At 40.3% G+C, this 24,498-nt stretch overlaps 1 protein-coding gene across 4 annotated transcripts in view; it reads right to left on the bottom strand.

Annotated features, from left to right (window-relative positions):
- Nucleotides 1-24,498, bottom strand: part of LOC116843372 — an 86,983-nt gene that overhangs the window by 54,251 nt on the left and 8,234 nt on the right. For all 4 annotated transcript variants that reach the window (XR_004377875.1, XM_032813754.1, XM_032813751.1 and 1 more), the window contains exons 2-5: nt 14,590-14,847; nt 12,407-13,343; nt 7,642-7,796; nt 2,111-2,360 (exon numbers count right to left, since the gene is read on the bottom strand). Coding sequence is in view for 3 of the 4 variants with exons in the window: in XM_032813754.1 (XP_032669645.1) it covers nt 2,111-2,360; nt 7,642-7,796; nt 12,407-13,343; nt 14,590-14,826 (1,579 nt within the window). In the remaining variant the exon portion in view is untranslated. The remainder of the gene's footprint in view (nt 1-2,110; nt 2,361-7,641; nt 7,797-12,406; nt 13,344-14,589; nt 14,848-24,498) is intronic.

Below are 24,498 nucleotides of genomic sequence, written 5' to 3'. Positions count from 1 at the left end.
CGGCGTCTCCCGCCCGCCACCTAGTAGTATGCTCTCCTCCTCCTTCTATGGTATCTGCAGTAAAGTACAACAATAGCTTTGTATAGTGTTTTGAGATTCTTCATTAAGTTCTTCAAATTTGTAGGACTGATGTAGAACAAACATTTCGACTCGAATTCTATACCAATTACCAATCGCGTGTATATTTACCATAATTAATTTTAGAGTTAAATAGTTAAATATTTTAAGATCTCCTCTCTCTCTTTTTTTCTATCTGTCCTTTCTCAGTCCCGAAAAAATTCTTTCCGAGGTGTGTTCGTTAAAGTATACATTTTCAATTTTTAATGCAGCGTAATATATTTTTCTCGCGACATGTATAATATTTGCGATAGCGAAGTGATATTTTTTTTAACGATATTTTTAAAAAAGTTTTATGGGCACTTAATTATATTTGGCAAATTATAAAAATAGCGCTGCCTCATGTACCGCAACACTAAACGACAGCGATTCGGGAATTTTAGAAATTTTGAAAAGCCTTTGTGATTTATCGTTCTATCCGACGAAGAATTTCAACGATTTATTTGTCCGGATAAAATTCCACGCGCAGGTTCATATCAGCGAGAGACACACGAGATATACTTTCACCAGAGGGACATTGATAAAAGGACTTTATCTCCCACACCAATCGGCGCGTCCTCGACGTGAAATACCTCGGGGAATCATCTTCCGTTATCAAGCTCCGTTCCTTTAATCCGAACTGAGCTTAGAGATCGGCTGAAGAAAGAAAAGTGATTAACGCCGCGTTACTGATAATACCGCGTGTTAAAATTTTTCTTTGATATTTGAAATAATTCGCATTCGACGTAATGCATGAAAGTATCCCTTTTAGAGAGAGGGGAGAAATTAACGGGATAACAAAGGAAACTTATCGCAAAACCGAGAGAAACAAAAGAAAGCTCACTTTTCAGAAGTAGTCGGAAAGTTTCACGAAATTTTATAATTTAAACACACGGGAAGCTACATCTTATTTAATTATTCCATCCCTCTTAATCTCCTTTCAAGAATCAATTCAATTTTCCTTCATGTGCATAAAAAATACAAGGACGCGTTAACTTTGGAAAGTGTTAAGTGATAGATTAGAGGGATCGTATGAAAAAATAGCGCAATAAAAAGTATCAAATTAACATTATACACGATGTCTGATAATTCATGACACATTTGTTGTGCGCAGATGAAACTAGACCAAACTAAACACAAAATTTCTCTATTTCGCAAACTCCATTTCGTAAATAACCACGTAAAGTTTTGAATTATTAATTCAAGAATTGTTGCAGCTTCGCGCACAATCATATGCCAATCTTCTTTAATTAATAACGAAAAATCTATGTGATTATTTGCAAAATAGTAGAGAATTTTTTTTTCAGTTTTACTTAATGTACAAGCACATGATGGCAGACGTCATCACAGCTCTCATAAACCGTATCGCGCGTGGATCGCACTTTTATTGAGACTTTTATCGCGCCACTTTTATTGCGACACTTGTCTGCGAGTTATTCATCAATCTTCCTTAATTAATAATGCAAAATCCTACGTGTTTGCTTGCGAAATGGTGGGGGAGTTTTGTGTTCAGCTTAATGAGTTCTATCTGCATGTACAACGGATGTGTCAATAACTGTCAGACACCTTATATATCAAGTAGATACGACAGCAGAGCTCACATTTTAAGAGGCACTGTGTGTGTGATGATGTAAGAGTAGACGGAAACGGGTGATATCGCCTTACTGAGTCTTCCTTTCCACCAAGTCTCACGAGAAAGTCCGTCATTAATTCTTAAGCACAGGCATACTAAGTATTGATCCCGCGACGGTTGCCGAAGTATAAAACGGATCGAACCGCGACGAGCAGCCCCGAGAGAGAGGTAATGCCACTTTCGACCCACTTATCCCGCCGCTGCTCATTGTGCAATATTCATTATACCATTCGCGAACATCTTTACCTTGCGAGTGAATTATTCCCGCGCGGTTGATCATCGGTCAAAGTTCCCGCGCGAGATTCAATCGAGAGAGGCCGTTTCCTCTTCTCTGCGCCCGCTCGCAAGAAAAAGCAATTCTTTGCGTAACGTCACACTCACCAAAGATGAACATCAAGATAGGCACAGTGGACAGACAGCTGAGACATATGGTGAACGTCATCGTCTTGCTGATAACCTTGAGTGCGCGAAAGACAAAGTCGCAGATACCGTTTGCCTCGAGATGGGCGTCTTTCAGCTGAAACACGACCGAACCGTAGGTCGCTACGCCGAGGTTCGCAGCTTCCGCGTCGCTCTTTTCGAGTACTTTGGCGCCGCCGGCGCAAAGCCGACGTGACTCGTCGCCTGAAAGCTGAAAGCACACGCGAGACAGCTCAAATCAGATTTTCTTCCGACAGTCTCTCGTAAACGTAATGCGATTTTCCGCCAGCAAATACATTCACTTTGTTTAATATCGCACAGGCGACGTTGCTTCTCCTCGCGGAAACGATTTCGCCAAAATTTGCAAACGCTCGCATTTCTCTTGAATTTCCCCACATTTAATCGATTTCACTTCGCTAATGTTGCTTCGCGACGTTTCAGTTTGTGTTTATTCTATCTTTGTTGCTACATCCCGTATATTAATTCACCTTACCATGTGTTACCCTGCCTGCATCTAGGATGCCTGGATTATGAATTAATCCAATTACTCAACCAAGCCAAAGCAGTTTTTTCGTCCGCAAGGAACGCATGTTGAACAACTTTTATGAAGCAAAAACGAAAATTAACGCTCGCGTCCAAATTTATAAATGTCAGAAAATTTTTCAAATATTCCCAAATGTCAATACAACTTTCATTCGGGACAAATAAAATTTCCATGCTGTGCGAAAAGAATGTTTACGAAGAAATTCGATCGGCGGAGAAAAACGAGAAAGGATATGTTTTGGAAGAAACCGAGCTCCGTCGATGCGATTTAATTATCGGTCTCGGCACTCTTTCGTGAATTATCAGTGCTCTCTCGAAACGCCGCTCAGGTTCGACACCAGAGATCAATTTATATTCCGTTCACCTTCCACAACGTGGATCCAATAAGCGATCGTGAAAAGCGCGAACGCAGCATCACCAAACGGTTGCTGACACGTCTCTTATTTCTCACCGTACCACCGATTCCCGCTTTATGCCGTACGAAATTGATCCTTTGAGAGACCTCGTCTAGCGCGTACACATTCCAAACGGGTTTCTTGCGTGCGAAATAAGCGGCGAGCGTGAACGCTGCGCGAGAAAAATTTAAGCTGTCACGAACAGAGCGTGCCTGTGTACAAATAGTGCGCTTTTAAATCCTCAACTTTTCATCCCCGGCGCGCGCATATGCGCACTGGAATTTACACATTTGAACGCAAGGACAGTGCTTCGTTTATTATTTAGAGTCCGGGAACATCTGGTGTCTCAAGACACGCGAGCTCGCGGCACGTAACAGCACTCGCAATAAATCCCAAGAGCTCGCGGGGGCGCGCCAGTTTCATCGCGTAAAACCCCGTCGAGTCGTGCAGCCGAAACCGCATCAGTCATTCTTCATTTCTCGAATAAAGCGGAATTGCGGGAAAAGGAGGAAAAATCTTGTTGGAAGCGTCGTCTCGTCATCGCGCGTTCAAAGGTCCGGAGACGCATCATACATTCCTATAGTTTCCCTCTTTTGCAAATAAAACAGAAAAATGAGCTCACGTAAGACGAAATAAGCCCTTTCGGACTCATTATAATTTTCCGGCAAAGGGTAGAGTGCAAGGGAACAAAAGCCGGTGTATAGGATTTCCGTTGCGAAGCTACCGGGATCGTATCGTTATTCACTCGTTACTTCACCTCGCGTGTGTTGCAGCAACATATCGCGCCACGTTGTGTCCGTACCGTGGAGCCAGTCAGGAATGCAATTTCAGATCGTGCGAGTTATTCTTTCAGCACAGAACTTTCTCCGCCGGGGAAAGCCATTCTGTATTCTAGGTGATCTAATTAAAGGACGAACGAGCGATTCCGAGAGATGAACGGCGTCGAGATAACTTTGTTAGGCTTACCCTACGTGCGATTAATTTCACACTTCTTTCAATCGACTGATTAGATGAACGAATTTTATCTGTGACTCCGTTTTTTCTTTATCACACGGCTATCTTCCGCCAGGGACATCTCAACTCGTTTTCTAGTTTTGTAAGTAGACTTAAGCAAACTTTACCATTGATCGACAAAAAGTTGCAAATGAGAAAATAGATATTCCGCCGTGATATAACGTGAGAGAAAAGAGAAGTACTGCAAGGCCGACATTTCTGAGAGCAGTAACGAAGGAAATTACTTTGAACATTTTACGGGGATAAGCGCGGAAAGAGATTAAGTGCGAAAAGAGGGAGACGAGGAAAAGAAAAAAACAGAAGAAACAGGAAATAACGTGTCTATGCAGCTGTCGCTCTGCACTCGATTGAAATTTGGCTCGACGGAAATTAATTTGGCAAAGAGCAACGCCTGTTGGGGCAAACCTCCCACGAGGATACGAGTCTCAGTCTTAACGCATCTATTTTCTGCTTAATACTTGAGTGATGCACGTGCAAGTTTTCGATCCGTATTCCGTGACTTAGACGAGACCCATCTCATAATTATCTGATCGAATCAGGATTTTAATAACTTACCTGTTAACAAGTCTGTTCCTGTTTCCTTGTACAAAAAGACATGATATCTTGCTGGTGTGTGTATACCGCTTTAATAACCACTCTGATAGACTGATGTACGTACAATAACTTTAAATATATTATATTACTTAGCAACGTTGAGTCTCTCGCAATCAATCAGATTTTTTCCCTCATATTTTTATCAGAAATAGAATAGAATAGAATGATGAGATATAAATACGGAAGAAATACGAAAAAAATGTTAAAATTTGCCTCAAATCAAAACAATATGTCGTATCATATGTAACGTGAAAATCTAAGTGTAACTTCTAGTAAATTTGTTACTGTATCGATAAAAGAGAAAATTTATTGTTGTATGATGTAAATTCAATGATTAATTCTATATATGTTATATTTGCTTCGTAAATATACACTTGTCAACAAAATTATCGCAAAGGTAAATTTATGTCAAAATTTCGCACAATTTTAAATGGGCATAATAGCGCGAAACATTATCGTATTTGAAATCTTCTTTTTTTTATTTTAAAGAGTGAAGTCTGTAGTTTGAGGAATATTCGTCCGATTTTGAATTTACTTTCTCCTCTTCCCGCAGTTCTTTTCAGAAGTAAGGATGTGTTGCGTCTCTAAAAAATTGCACGTATCATAGCAATTTGACGTATCCTATGAGGCGAACTAAATTTTTTTTGTAAATTTTATGATAGCCGTTGTAAAGTATAGACTTTCCCCTGCAATTTAAAAAAAAAGTGGACTTGTACGATTTTTTTTCACGGAGTTGCGACACATCAAAAATTACATATGCATTTAGTTTTAAATGAGCATAATACCGCGAAACACTATCGTATTTGAAATCTTTTTTTTTTATTTTGAAGAATGAAATCCATACTTTAAGAAGCATTCGTCCGATTTTGAATTTAATCTCTCCTTCTCACAGTCTTTTCAAAAGTAAAGACGTGTTGCGTCTTCAAAAAATTGCATAATTTGTTGTATCCTACGGGATAGACTAATTTTTTTTCGTAAGTTTCATGATAACCATCGTAAAGTATAAACTTTCTCCTATTCTTCGCAAACTGTAATTTCGTAAAGTATAAACTTTCTCCTATTCCTTTCTTCGCAATTTAAAAAAAAGCGAATTTGTACGATTTTTTTTTGCGGAGTTACGACATGTCAAAGTTATCTATGCATTTTTTTAAATCGCTTAATTTGACGTCTATTGAGTAGAATGAATTCTTTTCACAAATCTTACGATAATCATCGTAAAATATCGATATTTCCTTGCAAATAAAAAAATAAAGAAGAGGTGTGCACGACTTTCTTCCGTGATGTACGGCGTATCAAAGTTACCTATGCATTTTTAATCAGTTACCATCAGCATTAGCATTACCATTAGCACGTCTCTTCTTTATTTTTTATTTGCAAGGAAACGTCGATATTTTACGATGATTATCGTAAGATTTGTGAAAAGAATTCACTCTACTCAATAAAGGGCGTCAAATTAAGCGATTTAAAAAAATGCATAGGTAACTTTGACATGTCGTAATTCCGCAAAAAAAACATCACACAAATCCGCTTTTTTTTTCAATTGCAGGAGAAAGTCTATACTTTACGATGGTTATGATGAAATTTACGAAAAAAATTTAGTCCACGGATTTTAGTCCGTAGGATACGACAAATTGTGCAATTTTTTGGAGACGCAACACGTCTTTACTTTTGAAAAGATTGCGGGAAGGAAAAATTAAATTCAAAATCAGACGAATAAAAATCCTTAAAATACGGACTTCACTCTTCAAAATAAAAAAACAAGATTTCAAATACGATAGTGTTTCGCGGTATTATGCTCATTTAAAATTAAAATGCATAGGTAATTATGTCGTAACTCCGAAAAAAAAGATCGTACTAGTTCACTTTTTTTTTTAAATTGCAGGAGAAAGTCTGTACTTTACAACGGCTATCATGAAATTTATGAAAAGAATTTAGTTTACCTCGTAGGATACGTCAAATTGTGCAATTTTTTGGAGACGCAACACGTCTTTACTTCTGAAAAGACTGCGGGAAGGGGAAAGAGTAAATTCAAAATTTACGAATGCTCCTTAAACTTCAGACTTTTACGCTCTTTAAAATAAAAAAGAAAGATTTCAAATACGATAATGTTTCGCGCTATTATGTCTATTTAAAATTGTGCAAAATGTCGACATGAATTTACCTATGCGATAATTTTATTGACGAGTATAATTAAAAGAAGTAAAGTTTCCATCATTTGTTTCACGTCGTTATAATCGTGAAAGTTTATGCGGATAGTATCTTTTAATATTTTAAAATACTATCCCTGGCTCGCAGGGAACGAAGCTTCAATGAAAAGTCGCGTAAGATATTCTATAGAGTATCTGAAGCATATTAACTCTCTCTCTCTCTTTCTCTCTCTCTCTCTCTCTCTCTCTCTCTCTCTCTCTCTCTCTCTCTCTCTGTCTCTCTCTTTCTCTCTCTCTTTTCCTCTGTTCGATAGATTGCTCCGTTGTGCCAGCTAGATGACATTCTGGTTCGCGAGATATCGTTGCATACATATTTAAAATGGCACTTCAGCTGTGATAGAAATAACTACGCGCCCGAGCTTGGCCGTTTCGCGCAAAGTTTCAACAAACGTTGAAACGGAGAAGAAACCTTCTCTAAACTCACGGAGGTCGCACTTGTTAGCGTGCTTCCTGCGCGTGAAAAGCATCATTTCCGCTGTCCGCGACATTTCGCGTCACCGGCGTAATTACTGCGACGAATGATTAATGACAAATTGCACTCTCGAGTCACCTGTGGTACAGCCGGTGCGCCATAAAGGTCTCGCGTGTCTTGGTCGTTCCTTTTCTCGTCACTCGGACGAAGTATCGCGAAACACTCGTAGCATAACTGAGACGTGCAACGTAAACGACGCGGGCAGAGAAAGAAAATTCCCTGTACGTAGCCGAGATAACAATAGCCGACAAGGGGGCAAGAGGTTACCTGCGAAACGGAGCTGCTGGCTCGCCTGGAGTCGGCCCAGGCATTCGTCCCGTATCCCAGGTTGATCTGGGCGCCGGCGCTTCCGCCTGATCTGACACTTCCCGAGCTCACTTCTCTTTGGCGATAAGGCGAGGAACTTCGGTTTCTCGTGCACCCTAGATAAACGCAAATATTTGAATTTCCCCGGGCATCTTGTAAAGCTCGAGACAACCTTGCTCGTTATCACGTGAATATATATCGACGGCAATCAACTCCTGGCCAACAAGATCGCGAAATACAGATAGAAGATATTTTATTTTTCCTTTCTTCATCTGTAGTCGGCAATGGTAGTTATGCAAAGATAATCCAACCTATGTAAAATACGTTTATGGAAAAGTGATATACAATTTACAAAATATACATTGCACTGAAGTTCTTCGTAATCGTTCGAGAAGTTAAGCATACTCATTTTCTTCTCTTTAGAGGTATTCATTGGCAATCTTAATTCTTAAAAAAACAAGTAAAAAAGACGTAACTAATAAAGAATAGAAATTAAAATAGAAACTGTTTAAAATAGAATAGAATAATAACAGTTTCTATAAAATAGAAACTGTTTTTTAATTAATTTTACTTGTTTGCTTTATATGGAGAAACATAAAAGCTACCCACTGGTGAAGCAAAAACTCGAAAATCATAATTTAGTAGGTTGGATTATTCTTGCATAACTATGACCAATTTCCTCCTACAGCTAGAACACATTTTCACGTTCTTGAAATTCGTGTACACGAAATTGCTTCATTGCGCGAGAGAATTTTCCTACATCTGTTTACTAAACGCAATCAAGTAATATCCGATTTGTTTTAGTGTTCAAATTTTGCACTTTTGATCATATGCTAGTTTAATATGCTGGTTTTAAATATTTATTTTCTATTCTATACTCGCCTCAGTATACACATTTATGCATATACATTCGTGTTTGCAGTTAGCAAGTCACCAGATAATCATACATTGGACAATAATCACACATTTGCATAGCTGCAAGCACAGTGCTGTGTTAATAATTAATAGCGTTAGTGCGGGTTTTAATTTACATTCGTCGTGTGCCCGTGTGAATTTCGCTTTCAGCAAAGAGATCGCGTATATTGCAAACTGCTACACTCGGGCGACGAGATATCTTTGTCAGCGAGCTGCCGCTGCCTCGTGCGATAAATCCGCGCTTTTAATTTACGGAATACGAATCGCCCCCATCTGCTGAAGCGATGTCGATTATCGCAACGTTCCTCGCGCGACTCGCTGCAGAAAAGCGCTTTGATGCGTGTCCAGAATTACAATTGCTAAAATAAATCCGCAACGATGGAGATTGCGAAATTATGGAGTAGAAAATTGCACCTTGTACGTGTAACTTGATTTTCACTCGCTGAAAAAGTCCGGAGGGAAAACGCGCGGGCCGCCTTGCTGATCGCGTATGAACGCACGCAAGCCCTTTTCGCGTTACATTGGCGCGAAAGCAGTTAAGTAGCAGTACCTATCGGACGCGCATTTCGATTTCGTGACCAACGGTGGCTCTGCGTGGCCGCTGACGTTAATAAGCGCCGTGCACGCTCGACAAAATCAGGCCAATTTGCGCGACCGAAGCATAACCTTTCGCAATATATCAACGCGTATGATGTTAATTATTGCTGAGGCGAAAAAGCTTCTCATTTTCCTGTCGTCGTTTCACTACGTTAAAAAGCTCCTCAGCTGCATACAATTCACAGGAGTTATGTCTTATTCTGCGAGACAGCTCTGCTTCAAGAATATTAATAGCGAACTCGTTACCGCGAAATATATACATCTGTATGCGGATGTATCTAAGGCAGTGGTAAGCCGTGTGCAAGTTTGTTAAGGTTGGCTCATGAAGCTTAACGTTGCAGCGTGCCAACACATGTGCAGGATGTGGACTTTTGAGCCGACAATAGCAGCTCAGTGGTATTAGGGAGTTTGCGAAAGTAGATCGTATATAAGTTCGTCGGTCGGAAAGATCGGTCATTTTACAGACGCTGCATCGCGCAATTATCTGAAAGATGTCAGAAAGTGCCAGCAATAACGATGGTAGATATACTTTAATTGAATCTGGTATGTTCCGCGTTGCGGTTAATAAAAGAAGCACGGCTGAAAGTTCGACGAAGTTCCGCAAATCTCCGACACAACGATATTGTAGTGTTTCGGAAAATTGAAAGATCGAATAATGAAAAAATCTAACAAATCGGGAAGTTTTCGCTTCTCAATATCGCGCTTGTGCCGAGGCACAATGATATTATTGAGAAGTCGTTGCGTAAAATCGAGAATACCTGACATGGAGTCGCATTTGCAAGGGCTGATTGAATCGCGGCGCAATAAATTTAACTGCGTGGGAGTACAGAAAACAGATGAAAGGATTTCTCTCGGCGTCGCTTCTTAATGGCGAAAGCCCACGCCGAGGTCGGATGCGTCGGATCGTGCTCGGGTTTGTCGATATTGTTTTGCATCGTTTGGCAGATCGCTCCTTCCGTTCCGTTCGGTAAGTCGTGTCACGCGTTGTTTCGAGACGCGGAATGTCTGTCGCATCCGACGAGAAGTATCGAATGCACGACACCATGACGACCGACACGCGGGAGTGTATCGCCCGGCAACCAATTTCCGCTATTCGAGATATATTATCCGTATCTATCGCGCGTTCGATGCCTCGGGCGCAACGGCAGAAACGAACGAAACTTAATCGGCTCCTCCAGAGACCTGACGTCGAGTTGTACGGTAATGAGCGTCAAATTGCCACTGCATTACCGTAGGAAGAGAGATACATGTTATCGCGAGATCGATCTCCAACCTGCACCGGCGGGAATAGTAACGAACAGTCGCGCAGAATTTTGCTAATGAATCCACTTGCGCTAAATTTGTATCGTACACGCTAAAGATTTGTTTTGTAAAAATTACTATAGATGTTTGCAATCCTCCGAGTAGATCGACATTCTGCGGTAATTCAATATATCCTTACATTTCATACTGTGCTGTACTTATGTTTTAAAGAATGAACTATGCTATTAAAACATCCCCTGTGTTTCTTACGACACTTACTGTGTACCTTAGTAAGACGGACATTACTAGCAATCTATTTCTGTGGACTACTAAAGCATAGTAGAATTAAGAATTAAAAAATTTATATGTTTAAAAAGAAAACCATAATATTCTCTTGGTGTACAAAAATTAAAAGATATTACAAAGTAATCGGAAAAATACACACGGGGGAAGGGTTCATAAAAAAGTATAATTACTTATTTCTGCATCTTAAAAATAAGAGAATTAATTTTTAGAAATAAAAAGATTAAAGAGATTTTAAAAAATAAGATTAATTTTTATAATTTTTATAAAAAAAGTAACCTCAAATATTTTATAATTTCATAAAATTATAAGTTTTTTATAATTTTATAGTTTTATAATTTTTTTTACTTTATAATTTTTATAAATAAGCTGATATTTTATTTAATTATTTTATAAAACTAAAATAATCGTACAATAATTAAGCAGTAAATTATGCTAAAGTTATTTAAATTTTATCAGATTATTAGCTTTTTAGTTTTAATATATGAAACATCGCGCAATTTTTACTTTTTATCTGATAGCTTTATTCAGTTATTTTGCAAGCGAAGAAAAACAAGTTATCCATTACTTTTAACGCTTATCGATGTCGAACATGCGATACGCTATGCGTAATAAAAATTGATAAGTTCTTCGTCTTCATCAGACGCGCTTTACGGATATCCAGCAGTACGTTTTAACTGCAACAGTGATTTCTCCGAACAAACTTCGAATGAAAATCGATAGTACCGGACAGATAATCGTTTAATTCCGCTACGTATAACTGACATGTGCGATATGTAGGCGTATCATTGGCGCAATTCGACCGCACCTGCGACAGTCACAAACATTTCGTCTGCACATCCCATTGCGTTTCACCGCGATGCTGTAACGTCTCGAATATCGGGTTACATGGTGGACTTTGGTGCTCGAGCACAGAGCATTGCATTGCGGTCTCGATACGTTCAAGTACCCGACCACATTTTCGCGGCCATTTCCATACGAAAGTTGCGCGACATCGGAGACAAGTCCCCGATAATCTAATCCCGTAACTCAATACAGATACTTGTTTTACCGTGGAAAAGGGTAACCTACAACTCAAAGCAGGATTGCTTGGCACGACTGCTTTCATAGCAAAAAATTCTCAGCAATTACCACACTCAGAGAGAAATGTGACAATGGAAACTATAAAGTAACTATAAGAATTTAATGTACTATAACATGTATAATTCAATAAACTATTTTTGTAATTATTAACTAAAGTTTTAATTGCAATAACTACAAAATAGTTTATTAAACCATATATCAAAAATACATAAATAATACATAAAATACATAATATATAAAATAAATAATACATAAAATATAATATATAAAATATAATATATATATAAAATATAAATATATAAATATATAATATATAAATATATAATATATAAATATATAATATATAAATATATAAATATATAATATAAATATAAAATATAATATATAAAACATAATATATAAAATAAATAATACATAAAATACATAAATAAATAATAAAATACAACCATAAATCAAAAGTACATCATTTGATATGAAAGAATTTCATTCTGATATATCAAAAGATATAAAAAACGCATGTGTCAAAACATAAAGCAGAATCTACGATATCGAGTCATTAGCGTTGAACAATTAGAAGTTGACTCACCCTGATCCGCGGAAGCTCTTCTAGGATTCAAACTCCTCGGCATTCTTCGGTCTTGCATGCCTCCGAGACTACCTCTGGGACTCCTATCGATTCCGTCTGGTCCAATGCTACCCCTAGGACTCCTGTTTTCATCATCATTGACAGCTCCAAGGGAACCTCGCGAGTGCCGCTCGACGTCATTCATGCCGACGCTGCCGCGCGGCGATCGATTCGTCTGCTCGTGCGGTACGATCGAACCTCGGGGACTCCTGTTGCCCTCCGGACATATCGATCCGCGAGGGGAACGATTAGAGTCCGGCACTATCGAGCCCCTGGGTGATCGATTGGGGTCGGGCGCGATTGAGCCGCGGGGACTCTGGTTCAGGCACTCGGAGGCTATCGAACCGCGTGGACTTCTGTCTGCGACCTCCATGGGTGTGATGCTGCCTCTGGGTGTTCTGTGTACGTCCGGACAGATCGAGCCGCGCGGGCTCCGGTCAAAGTCCAAGTTTGCCATGCTACCACGTGGACTCCTCGTGGAATCCGGTATTAGCGAGTGCCTTGGGCTGCGAGTGGCACCCAAGGCGGCGCTACCGTTCTCTGGCATAAGGGAAGTCCTGGAGGCCCCAATAGCCACCATGCTGTTCCGCGGACTCCGGTTGTAGGCCACGTCGGGCACCAAAGAGTTCCTCGGGCTAAGCGCCGAGTCCGGCACCAGAGAGTGACGAGGACTCAATGAGACCTCCGGTATCAAGCTGCTCCGCGACGTTCTCGTCACATCCGGTACCAGACTGTTGCGCGGGCTCCTGCTAGAATCCGGCACCAACGAGCCCCGCGGGCTTCTGCAATAGTCGTCCGGTATCAGCGAGTTTCGCGGACTACGACTCACCTCGGGCGCGAGGGAATTGCGACAGACGCCGTACTGCTCGAGATCCGGTAGGATTCGGCGACATATACCCTGGAACGGGACGTGGGTTCTTAGACCCTAGAGCACTTGTTCCTCGAAATTGAGAATTTCATGAAGCTTGGAAGGATCATTGTATTATTATTTAATCGAGCACCCGCGGCGACACGAGAAATTGACTTCGTCTCTGGGATTCATCAGAGCAGAAATATTAACATTCCAACTTTACACTGTTCGTTAGAAACATCGATTTTATGATCAATTTTTCACCAGGGAGATCACGTTTCTCTTTCCGCGTGAAATATCCAGCAGACCAAAAATACATTTATTTTGTGTTACTATTCTCTTTATGAAGTATTTAAGGTTTTATTGTTTAATTTAATTGACGTTTGTAAATATGGGATTTTTCTCTTGTATACCTAGTTTAATTAATACAAAGAGATGAAATTGTATCCTTTTGTGGAAACGCAGAGAGAAGTCACGAGTATGTCTGCGAGTGAAAACGCCAGATTGAAACGAATGGATTTTAATCATTTCAGCGCTCACACACTGCGCAAAGCCAACTGATAGCTTTCGAAATTCGTGTGTCTGCACTCTACCGATTGCCCGCTAATGAATAACACGTGATAATCTATCCGTCGCATAATTTCACAACCTCAAAATTTCATAGATAAACCAATGCGTAAAAGGCGTGACAAAAACTCGTATTTGGTTTTATCGAATACGCGGCATTTATGTCGTATACGACATCAAACACTCCTACGCCCCCGAATATCCCTCGAGTAATTGAATATTCTGCGCAACATTGCGTAGCCTGAAGCCAGCGGAAAAAGAAAATAAAATCCGTTACATATTCCAGTCGGAAGCCGACTGGGAATCTCAACTGATTGGAATAATTTTCTACTCGCTTTTGCACGACCACTGATCACGCACGAGCAAATATTACGCGTGTCGACCTATTTTCCAGTCGTCATTAAAAATGGATTTTAGGCCAATAATCCCGACCAAAACCCCTGCACATTTTCTACATGAAACGAAAAACCAATTTCTCAAATCGCATTCCTCCACGCCTCAGTTATGTACATATCAAATTAGATCTAAAATTGACTTTTCGTGCACATTAAAAATGACAATGGTTCAAACGTGTAGCAGTTCGCGAATCTATATTTGTCGAAACTTTTCTCTCCTTTCCATAGTTCTAAAATAGAATCTATGAATTTTTCGCAAGACTCAGATTCGTTTGCATAAAACAATTATGCGGAATCGCGGAAAATTAGATGAGAAGAATGGGAGTACAAACCTCGTCGGGTGAGTCGCTTTCGGTGTCGAGAGCGATATTCGGCACCACGCTACCCCTCGGCGACCGTTGCCTCTCCATCGTTCCGCCGGGACTGCTTGGTGGCAGTACGACAGGCTTCTCGGTGGCGACACTCGCTCGTCTACCTCTCATCGTCGAAGACGCCCCTGCCGGCAGGCTCGAATTTGCCATGCTTGGCGACGCTCGCCGGCGCCGCGACGAAGCGCTTCGATGTAACATCACGGTGACATGCTCTTACCCCTGCAGCACACCACATTTTCCGAACGATTATTCCCTCGGGCATTTAATTCCGCTTCCGGTAAAGATTTTTGAAACAGTCATTGATATTAAGGGCGACTTCTTCAATTCATCGATGGATCCATCGCATGAATTAAAAAACTCGCCCTAACCCTGCAGTCGTCGCGCTACTTTTCAAACACAAGTCGACGCATGGGATCTTGAGAGACCCCAATATAATAAATTATTTTATATCTTTTATGTTGAGAACTTAAATATTTTCTTTGTTTAATTAGGTTTTTGAGTTCAATATAAGTTCCAAGTTGTTTAATTAGGTTTTTGAGTAAAATATAAGAAAAGACTATTTTGGATATAATATTCTCTTAAAGACCCCATGCGACGACTCTAGGATTAATATTACAACAATATTAATAACGGAATCGAGTTAATTGCACCCTCCTCTTTCTGTAAGAAAACAGAGCGAGAGATAAGATATCGTAGCTGAAGGGGTGTAGAGATCCTTCTTGAATTATAGAATACGAATATTAATTTCACCTCCGATAAAGATTTGGAAGATTCATTGATATTAGTATTGTAATTAATTAATAATGATATCGAATCAATTGCACCCTCCTCCTATAAGAGAACAAAGCAAGAGATAAGATATCGTAGTTGAAAGGATATAGTATAAAGCCTCCTTGGATTATAGAAGACAGATATTAATTTTGCATCTGATGAAGATTTGGAAGAGGCATTGATATTAATATTACAACTAATTCAAACTAAATAAATATCATAACTAATTAGTAACGATATCGAATCAATTGCATCGTCCTCCTATAAGAAAACAAAGCGAGAGATAAGATATCGTAGCTGAAATAGAAAGCTTCCTTGGATTATAGGAGACCGATATTAATTTCCGATAAAGATCTGAAAGAGTCATTAATGTCAATATTACAACTAATTAATAACTAATTGAAACTAGTGTCGAATAAATCGCACCCCCTTCTGTGAGAAAGCAATGCGAGAAATAAAATATCGTTGCTGAAGGGGTGTAGAGATTCTTCTTGAATTATAGAACATGCTAAAGCGCTCGATCACGCAAGTTAATTGAAGAACATAATGTTCACTTTCAAGCAACTTATTCATTTCTGATCTGAGTTACGGCTGGGATAAAACTGGTATCTTTAAAAGTTAAAAGTGCACTTTTTGCGAGCCGGAGAGACGTCTCGCTTCAAAAAGAGAATCCGCGTCATTAGCGTGGCGCGTAGAATCGTAGAAACGTCCGGTCTTGTTCTCGGGAGGCTAACAATGTCCATTAGAAGTTTAAAGAAGCACACTTCACGTTAAGTTTCCCCCGGGTCTCTCGCGTGGCGACGTTAAAAAGACAACAGGAGGTACAGGACTACGAACTTAATCGCTCGGAACTTTGTTTCCCCGCGTGCATACAATTCTCCCGGGGGTGCGTGGAAAAAGTCGCGACCGTCGTGCGAATCGATCGTTCCCTCACTGCATGGTGGCAAGAATACACAAAATATACGCAAACGTGTAGCGAGCTGGTAGCGCATAATTAAGAATATTACTGTATAATGAGGGCGAATCGTGTATAAATTATATGTAATAGAAGAAGTATAACCGGTGATTTTAGATATAAAAGTGCCCGACGTAAAATATGACGAAGCAAAACTTGCTTGATATCTTTTCTTTCATCTTATATCGTTATAAGGTACTTGTAAGAGCACTATTTAACATATATCGACACGAGGAGGAGAGAAATAATTGTGGGGAAAAGAATTTTTTATATACATGAAAATATAAATTCACTGTCTCTTAGGATACGTAACTTGAAATATTGTTATGGCCACGTAGACACACGCATTTCTTCATGCATGAGACGTAGATCTGTTAAATATTTAGTTGAATCCCTGATGGATTTCTAGAAATATTCACTTGCATCTGCACGAGTGAATAGATTCCTATCGGGAAGAAGATGACCCAGATAAGTGCATGATCCGCTTCAGCACATTATATCGCTTCCTTCTAATTCCCCAGCCTAGCTACGACGTGCATTTTGACGCTGCGATAAGAGCGTGCCTCTCGTCGCACGTAACACCTCTTTCATATAGAGCGTGCGTTGAATACATTATCGACTCGTGTACGCTTAAAACGATATCGTGCCACTGAGAGCGAATTAACGACTAAATATCGCGCGCCACCAACAGAAATGAGGTGTTGCGGAAATATCCTTTGTGCGAGTCGCAAGCGAAAAAATGTCTTGCTGTTCATTCCTCATTAAAAGAGAAGTCCGGCACAAGAATGGAAACTGATATTTTGATCGAAATGCGCGCGATATTGGCTTATACTATTATTTATCGGGAAACATGTGGCTTACACTATTATTTACCGGGAAGCATGTGGAATGGAGTATAATAACTAGGAAATTCGACGTCAGCTTGTGCATTGTTGATTTATACGTATAATGTAATTAAACACAAGACGTGACGGCGCGAATACGCACGGGATATACTGAAAATATAGCCGCCGACAACGCGGAGGAATTATCGCGATATTGTTAATTGTTTTGCCAAATGCACACGATCGGCACACGGCTCATAAAAATAAAATTTTATATTCTACGCATCGTCCGCCGAATATTCGCGTGAGCGGGTCTGATAAAAGCGTATCAATTATTGAACAAGTTTTATTGACGAGAGATAATCTCTTCCTCTGCCATGCCTCCAATAAACGCTAGAGAGTACACTTGGCAAAACTGACAAGCGAAACAACGCGTATGCAGATCGTGAATAGCAATTCGTCTCGTGCGCAATGGCGATTATTATATTGTGAATATCCTAGCCGTACATAAAAAGTTCACCCACGTTCACGTTACGTAAAAAGGCGAACAAAAGAATAAAGAATTATTTTCTCTTTTTGTTCCTTTGGCGACGATCTTTTTTTTTCTGTATTACATCTGTATGCAAATAAATCCCAACGGAAATGTTCACGTTATCGTAATTTTCAACGTATATATTCTCGAAGTGAGTTTCGCGACGCGCACAAATCATCGAGTATTATTACTACAGCTATGGGGGCGTTATATTACGCGGTAATCCCTTTATCGCAAGAGTACGCATGCAAACGCGACGGCAGAGAAAGAGAGAAGTCCGAAAATAACCCGCGTTATTAAGAACGCACCGGTATCCTCCGTGCTACACGCGGCCAACTTTTTCAACGATTCCAGCGAAATTCACCGGCGAATCAAGCGTGAAATTCAGCGGAGAATTCCGCGTGGATGGATTCGTGGCTCGTTAATTAAACCGACAAGTGGCGTGGAATATGGTCGTTACGAAAAAAACTTGCCGACGCAAAATAATATTAATTCCGCCGGTGCTTCGTCTTAAGCCTCGTTCGCCAAATACACCGTACGCGAAAGTTTGTTGACGGAAATTGCGCGCTGAAACATCGGGTGAAAGCTACGGGGGGTGTCGTAGACGGCGCACTTATACGGCGTCACGTCTGCCTATCCGCACAGCCTTCTCATCCTCTACACAAGCAAGTTAAGATTTGGCGTAAACCCGTCTTCGAGAGGTATGCACGACGTGGAACTCCCACGTGTACGTACCGGTATGTGACACGTCTGGCACATCTGGCAACGATACGCCGTCACACACGCATCTTATCGTGATCGAAGTCGAGCTCGCGGCAAAGAACACTCCTGTGTCGTGTAATCGCGAAAATCTGCTGTGAAGATAATCGGGAGGTACACACGATGCACAATGCAATCTAAAAGTGAGGTGCATCCATAATTCAGCGGCCTCGCCGGTGAGCAAACTTGCCGACGCTGTTACAATACCTGTGCGCGTCTGCTCAACTTACGGCACCGTTCCGATAGAGCGTTGAAAATATTTCGTTGATATTTAACAATCTCACTTCGCGCACTTGTTATTTCATCGCCCGCGCGAAAATGTCGACTTCCTCGCGCCGAGAGAACTCCCGCGCAAAATCACCTCGATTATCCGCGGGATTATATGCGCTACCAATGTTGCTGTTTCTCATAGCGAGCTGCGACTACGTCGGCCGTTAAGCCACGCATAAGTTTCGATGGATAATTGACTAATTAACGTGCTGTTGATATTAATTGAATTACGTGCAAGTCATAATTAATAACATCCGGTAACGCCGGCATTACGCCATTACAAGTGCGGTGACATTTCGCGCTTACACGTGTTCACGGCCAAATTAATTATCGGGTTAAATACAATATTGCCTTTAATAGACTGTAGAATGAGCAAGAGACCTAATGCCGTACATATATCGGCATTACGAGCTTAACTGATGATATACAATGACGTTTGACTTAAAAGAGAATGTAGCGCGAAATTCATGTTTTTAGAAAAATTCATTAGATTATCCAAAGACTAACCCAATACCTCTTTGTTTGGTAAATATTTAATTGAGTAAATATCTCGCTAAAAGTTAATCAACAAAGTAATGGCCGCGAGGAAGCAGCTACTATAACGTTACGCGTTGTTGGTACACTTTGTAATTTTACGTAACAGTGCTCACAGTAATTAACGATTTAAACACAATGATGCTTTAATGAACCATAAAATAAACTGACCAAACAGTACTAACAAATATCACTTGTTACGTTCTGTGAACGGCTAATTGAACTGCGTGTAAAATACATTATAAATGCAAGCTTAAAAAATTTACTAATAAATTAACTTTATTCCGCCGCGAGAGAGAAGCGAGAAGTTATATTTTCAGATTCAGAATTCAAATTTTCAGAATTCTTTTAGATTTTTAGAGAATAATTAATAAAGAATTATATAATTAATAAAGAATTTAATTTATAAAGAAATTAAAAACTGCGTTTATAAACGCAAAAAAAAAATTGATTAAATCTTATAAAGAGAACACTTTTATCGGCATTGAACGATCTTATGATCAAATGAGAATTTCGAAATCACTGTGTCGAGAAACATTTGGGTGGTCGAAGGGGATTCGTCAATTGTCTGTGACATTGGGGATTGTAGTCGACAGAGTATTGAAAGTTAATTAATCGGCGCAAACAGAGGTTGGTCAGTTATTCGCGTTGCGATACCTCGACAGATCGACTCTCCGCTATAGCGCCGTATATCATTCCTCCGACGAGTCGGTTATAGCCATCCAGTACGAATGTGTCCGTGCAGTTGTAAATGACGACCACCTACAGCCGTGCTGCTGGCTGTCTGAATTTAGACGGTGAAGATTAATTTTACGTTACCCACACGAGTAGCAACGTGGAGGCGATTGACCGACTGTGCGTCCAGTAGAGATTAATCTCTCAGAACGTAATTACCACTTCGTGCTACCGTGTCTGAAGAGACGTATGAATTATTTGGAAAACGAGAGAGAGAGAGAGAGAGAGAGAGAGAGAGAGAGAGAGAGAAGATAGAGAGAAGAGAAACGACATTAACGAAGATGGAAGGCGACGCAAGTCTCGTAATAGCAAGTATTCTCTGATCTCTCTCTCTCTCTCTTTTCTCTCTCCCCCTTTCTTTCTCTTATTCTATCTCGTGAAAATGAACTTCCGTGCGATTCGAGTTCTTAAGTTGCTAAATGCTTAATGCCAAGTACAACAATTGGACTTTGAGTTGAAGTACATTAAAAGCACATAGGGAAGCCAGTGTCTCGCCGCGACGAGGATTTGCGAATATCTGTATTACTAGAGGCGAAATGTGAAATAGCAAGAGTTCATATTGCGAGATATCCGTGTCATGAACGATTCCTCTCATTAAAGTCGCGAATCGCTGTCATGAAATCAACGGACTGTTGCCGCGATTAATAGTTTCAACGGAAGTTCTGGCTAGGATCCAGAAATGATTAAATGCCCACGATTTTCGATTTTGGAATCGTCTTTATCGATTGTTGCCTGACAATTAGTTATCGTCAGGCGCGTTAAGGGCTTATCGATCAAACAATAGTATGCAAATAAGATCGATGCAAATAAGGGTAAGACGAAGCCAGAGCACTTAACTGCTGTTTACCTTCCCACTCTCTTTCGTATCTTGCCCGATAATAAAGTGTAACGTTAGTGGAATGGTATACGATATTTTTCAAAAATATTTGTTTATTTGCTTATTATTTCGACGATTTTTGATGTGAGGCGCAATGCGTGTCGACACGAAATAAACGTGATGCGCACGGAGATACGAAGTGGAAAGGGAAAATATTTGTGAAAGAATTGGCGCGTACCCTCGGAAAGATTGCGCATGATGATATTTTAATTTGGAAATATATTATTCTTACTAAGTCATTCTGACTCTGAACTATTCAACCATTTATCAAATCCCGTTTCACGGAAGCATACTTCCGTAGCATTTGGTATCGGCGCTCAAACCAAGTCAGTGTAATTAATCACACGCGCATCGCTCCATTAAATCTTTATAATTACGAAATATAATACGAAAACATTCATCACACTTGATTGGCGCCGTGCATAATAGACGTGCTCGAAAAATTAACTTAAGTTTAATCGGCGCGATCAAGACAAACGATCGCGCCGATATAATATTCGTCGAACAAATTAAATCCTCGGAAGGTCAAAGGACACGCTCACCAAGTACTAAAGTAGAGATCAACGATCATTCCGACGTACCACGTTTCTTCCGCAATAGTTCCGCGTTCGCGCTTTCCCTCTTTATCATTTTTCCCGGACATCTCCGAAGGAGTCGTCAATCTTGCGGTGGAGAAGGTCGGCAAACGAGGCGGCGGGTTCAACGGCGCGGAATTCATGCCAATTCCGCGGAGTACGGTGCCGTGTACGCGCATACAACTGCGATTCGTTTCAATTTTTATCGTTCATGGAATTATTCCGAGGACTCCTAGCTCGAAGGGCGAGGGATAGCTAAGTGGATTTCTGACGGAACAAAGATAAACGAGAAACACGTGGCGAGAGATAATACCGGTGACTCTCTATTGCCGGGGGTGGAAAAGTCGCGAAGCTATATCGAGGGCGCGTAATTGGTGACGACCTTCGAAGCGACGTTTACTCGCAGTTTGCGCAAACAAAGCGATTGCTGATGGCGATTCGTCTCGACAGAAATTGGAATTCTGTTTGTTGCAAAATTCGATGGAAATGATGAGGCTTAGTGATAGCTGTTTGCTTACCATCAATGTTTAAAAATAATCGATGAGGAGTTAATTAGAGATTTGATATTTCACGGGAAAATATCGCCAACGCTATCCGCTTATATTTGTCCTCTGAAATGGTTTGTGCTCTGAAAGGGTGGCCGATATAATTCTATAATAGCCCTGAAACCGTTGGCTTCTGTGACTTCCCTGGTAACGGAAAAGAATGCAAAATAGGCAAAATAAAAATATACGGTGGAGAGAATGCGGGAGGGAATAAAAGGATGCGAATTAATGCACGGCGATTTAACTTTGTCATGGAATTTTTTTAGCGGACGTTATAAATGGACGACTGAATGAAAAGTTCGTTTCTGTGTAAAATTTCAATGGTTCTGATATGCAGTCGCTTTCCTGGGTTTTCGATAAAATTTCACGAGAAAGAAAGCGCGATGGAACAAAGTTAAGTGGAAGACTAACATAAGAAAAGATACACAAATTGTTACGACTATTTTTCATGGAAGAAAGCTCCACGTGGCGAGCTCAATAGCACGAAAAAGGCAAAGAGTGTTCTTTCTCGTTTCTTCAAGTAAATAAATATCATTTAGTTGTATATATGTCTTCTGAGAAATGTCTCTTTATTCCTGGAAAATACTGTATGTTTTGCGTCTTCAAACGACAATAAGAGCGCTCGCTTCAATTGAAATCGCGGATTTTCTCAGATAACATTAGTTTTTGTATCTCTCAGCTCATAATGATGTTGTTTCGAACGATACGCCAGGTATTGCGTCAAACCAATGCTGTTTTTCTGCTCTTTGCCATCTTCAACAGGAAATTATTCCAGGAACGAGAGTCTGTATGTGCGCCCGTATCTGAAACTGCGTAATCGTGAAACTGCAGAGAGATAGACAATCTCTCAAAAGATAGATGTAGGAAATCATTTTGCTTCATGTGGAAATGGCTTTCCCCGTTAAGTATCCGCTAAAATACTTTGCAAGGTAGTTCGACGAATCACACGTGTCATCACTAGCACCAATATGTCAAAATTCCAGGCTGTTCGATAAAGTTTATTCGTCGGAATCTCAATACGTCGCGACGGGGATGTAATAATAATCCAGATAACAATCGAGAGCTGGATCGAACAATTTCACCTCATTCAAAAACACTAAGCGCACGAGACACTTTTTCGTGCACTGTGTCAGACTTCCACGACATCTCGTACATCAAAATAACGGCGGACACATTTTCTCTTTGTCGCGCGAGTTCATGTTTGCCGAGAGCGTCGTAATGAGTACACGAAAGGAAGGTAATTCCTATTCCAGAGCGCCGGTTGTATCTAACGAGCAACGCTGAATCGTACAAAAGAATTTCTCCTTTTTTCGGCTTTCTTTCATTACTCGACGGTACAGGAAAATCGCTAATCAAAGCCGAAAAGTCTCATGTTAAGGTAGAAGCCCATACTGTGGCAGAAAAGTGAAAAACAGAAAAGCAAAAGCCAATCAGAACTCGCGTTGATAAAAAAGCAGAATCTGCCGACTACCAGCTGACCACCAGCGCGAGTTCTTCATTGGCTTCTGCCTTTCTGCTTTCTTGCCAAGGTGTAAATTCTCTCTAGTATCACGTAATCAGCCAAATAATCAACGATCTGCGAAACAAAATAATTTGCAGGCATTCGTTACAAACCTGTCACATAACTTATCGACACCGGAAACTCGTCTCCAAAAAATCGACGCTACGTCAACCTTTTTCTTCCTACAGACGGTTATAACAACGACGTATTCCGAGCGAAAATCAAATTTTTCGTGTCAAAACAAAGAGTGGAAACAGAACGCGGAAAAATTAGTTTCGCATAAAACTCGATGACTCCAGAAAATTCGAAAATTCCCGCAGGACGAAAAGTTAATTAACTCGTAATTGTACTAATCATCTGTGTACAGCGCTAATAGCTCAAATGAGTTTCTCTATAACCGAAACGATGTACGTGTTCGCTACTAATGAGCCATATCTAATATGAATACATGTTCATTGCGATATAAACTGATATTTATATGGAGATTTCTTAATTGAAACAGAGTTAATGAGATTTCACCGCGCACGGACATCTATTTGAACAAGTATAAGAATAATACCATTAAGAAATATACAGTATAGCTCGGGCAGAGGTTATTTAGTTGGCAGATTAACAGACGATATTTCTCGGGATCTAATTAAAAAAAGTATCTCATTGATCCAACAAAAAACTTTTTTACCGTCCTTGCAAGCTAGAAGATTAAATTCTATGCGATTGAGTAAGTAAACTTTCTCACAAGAACGTCCATTAGATGTGCTGCGAGTGCAAAATATCAAGCACTCCAACAAAATAACCACTTATACATATAGTTAAGATAACACCGCCCTCCCCCCTCTCTCTCTCTCTCTCTCTCTCTTTCTCTCTCTCTATCTATCTATCTCTCTCTCTATCCCTCTATCTCCCTATCTCTCCCCCTCTCTCCCTCCCTCCCTCCCCCTCTCTCTCTTTCTCCCTCTCTCTCGCTCTCTCTCTCTCTCTCTCTCTCTCTCTCT

Source organism: Odontomachus brunneus, unplaced genomic scaffold (assembly GCF_010583005.1).
Source record: "Odontomachus brunneus isolate Ranch 3 - 2012 unplaced genomic scaffold, Obru_v1 Obru_scaffold_032, whole genome shotgun sequence".
Taxonomy (NCBI): Eukaryota; Metazoa; Arthropoda; class Insecta; order Hymenoptera; family Formicidae; genus Odontomachus; species Odontomachus brunneus.
The sequence above is the reverse complement of the archived record's forward strand: the minus strand, read 5'-3'. Positions and strand labels throughout refer to the sequence as shown.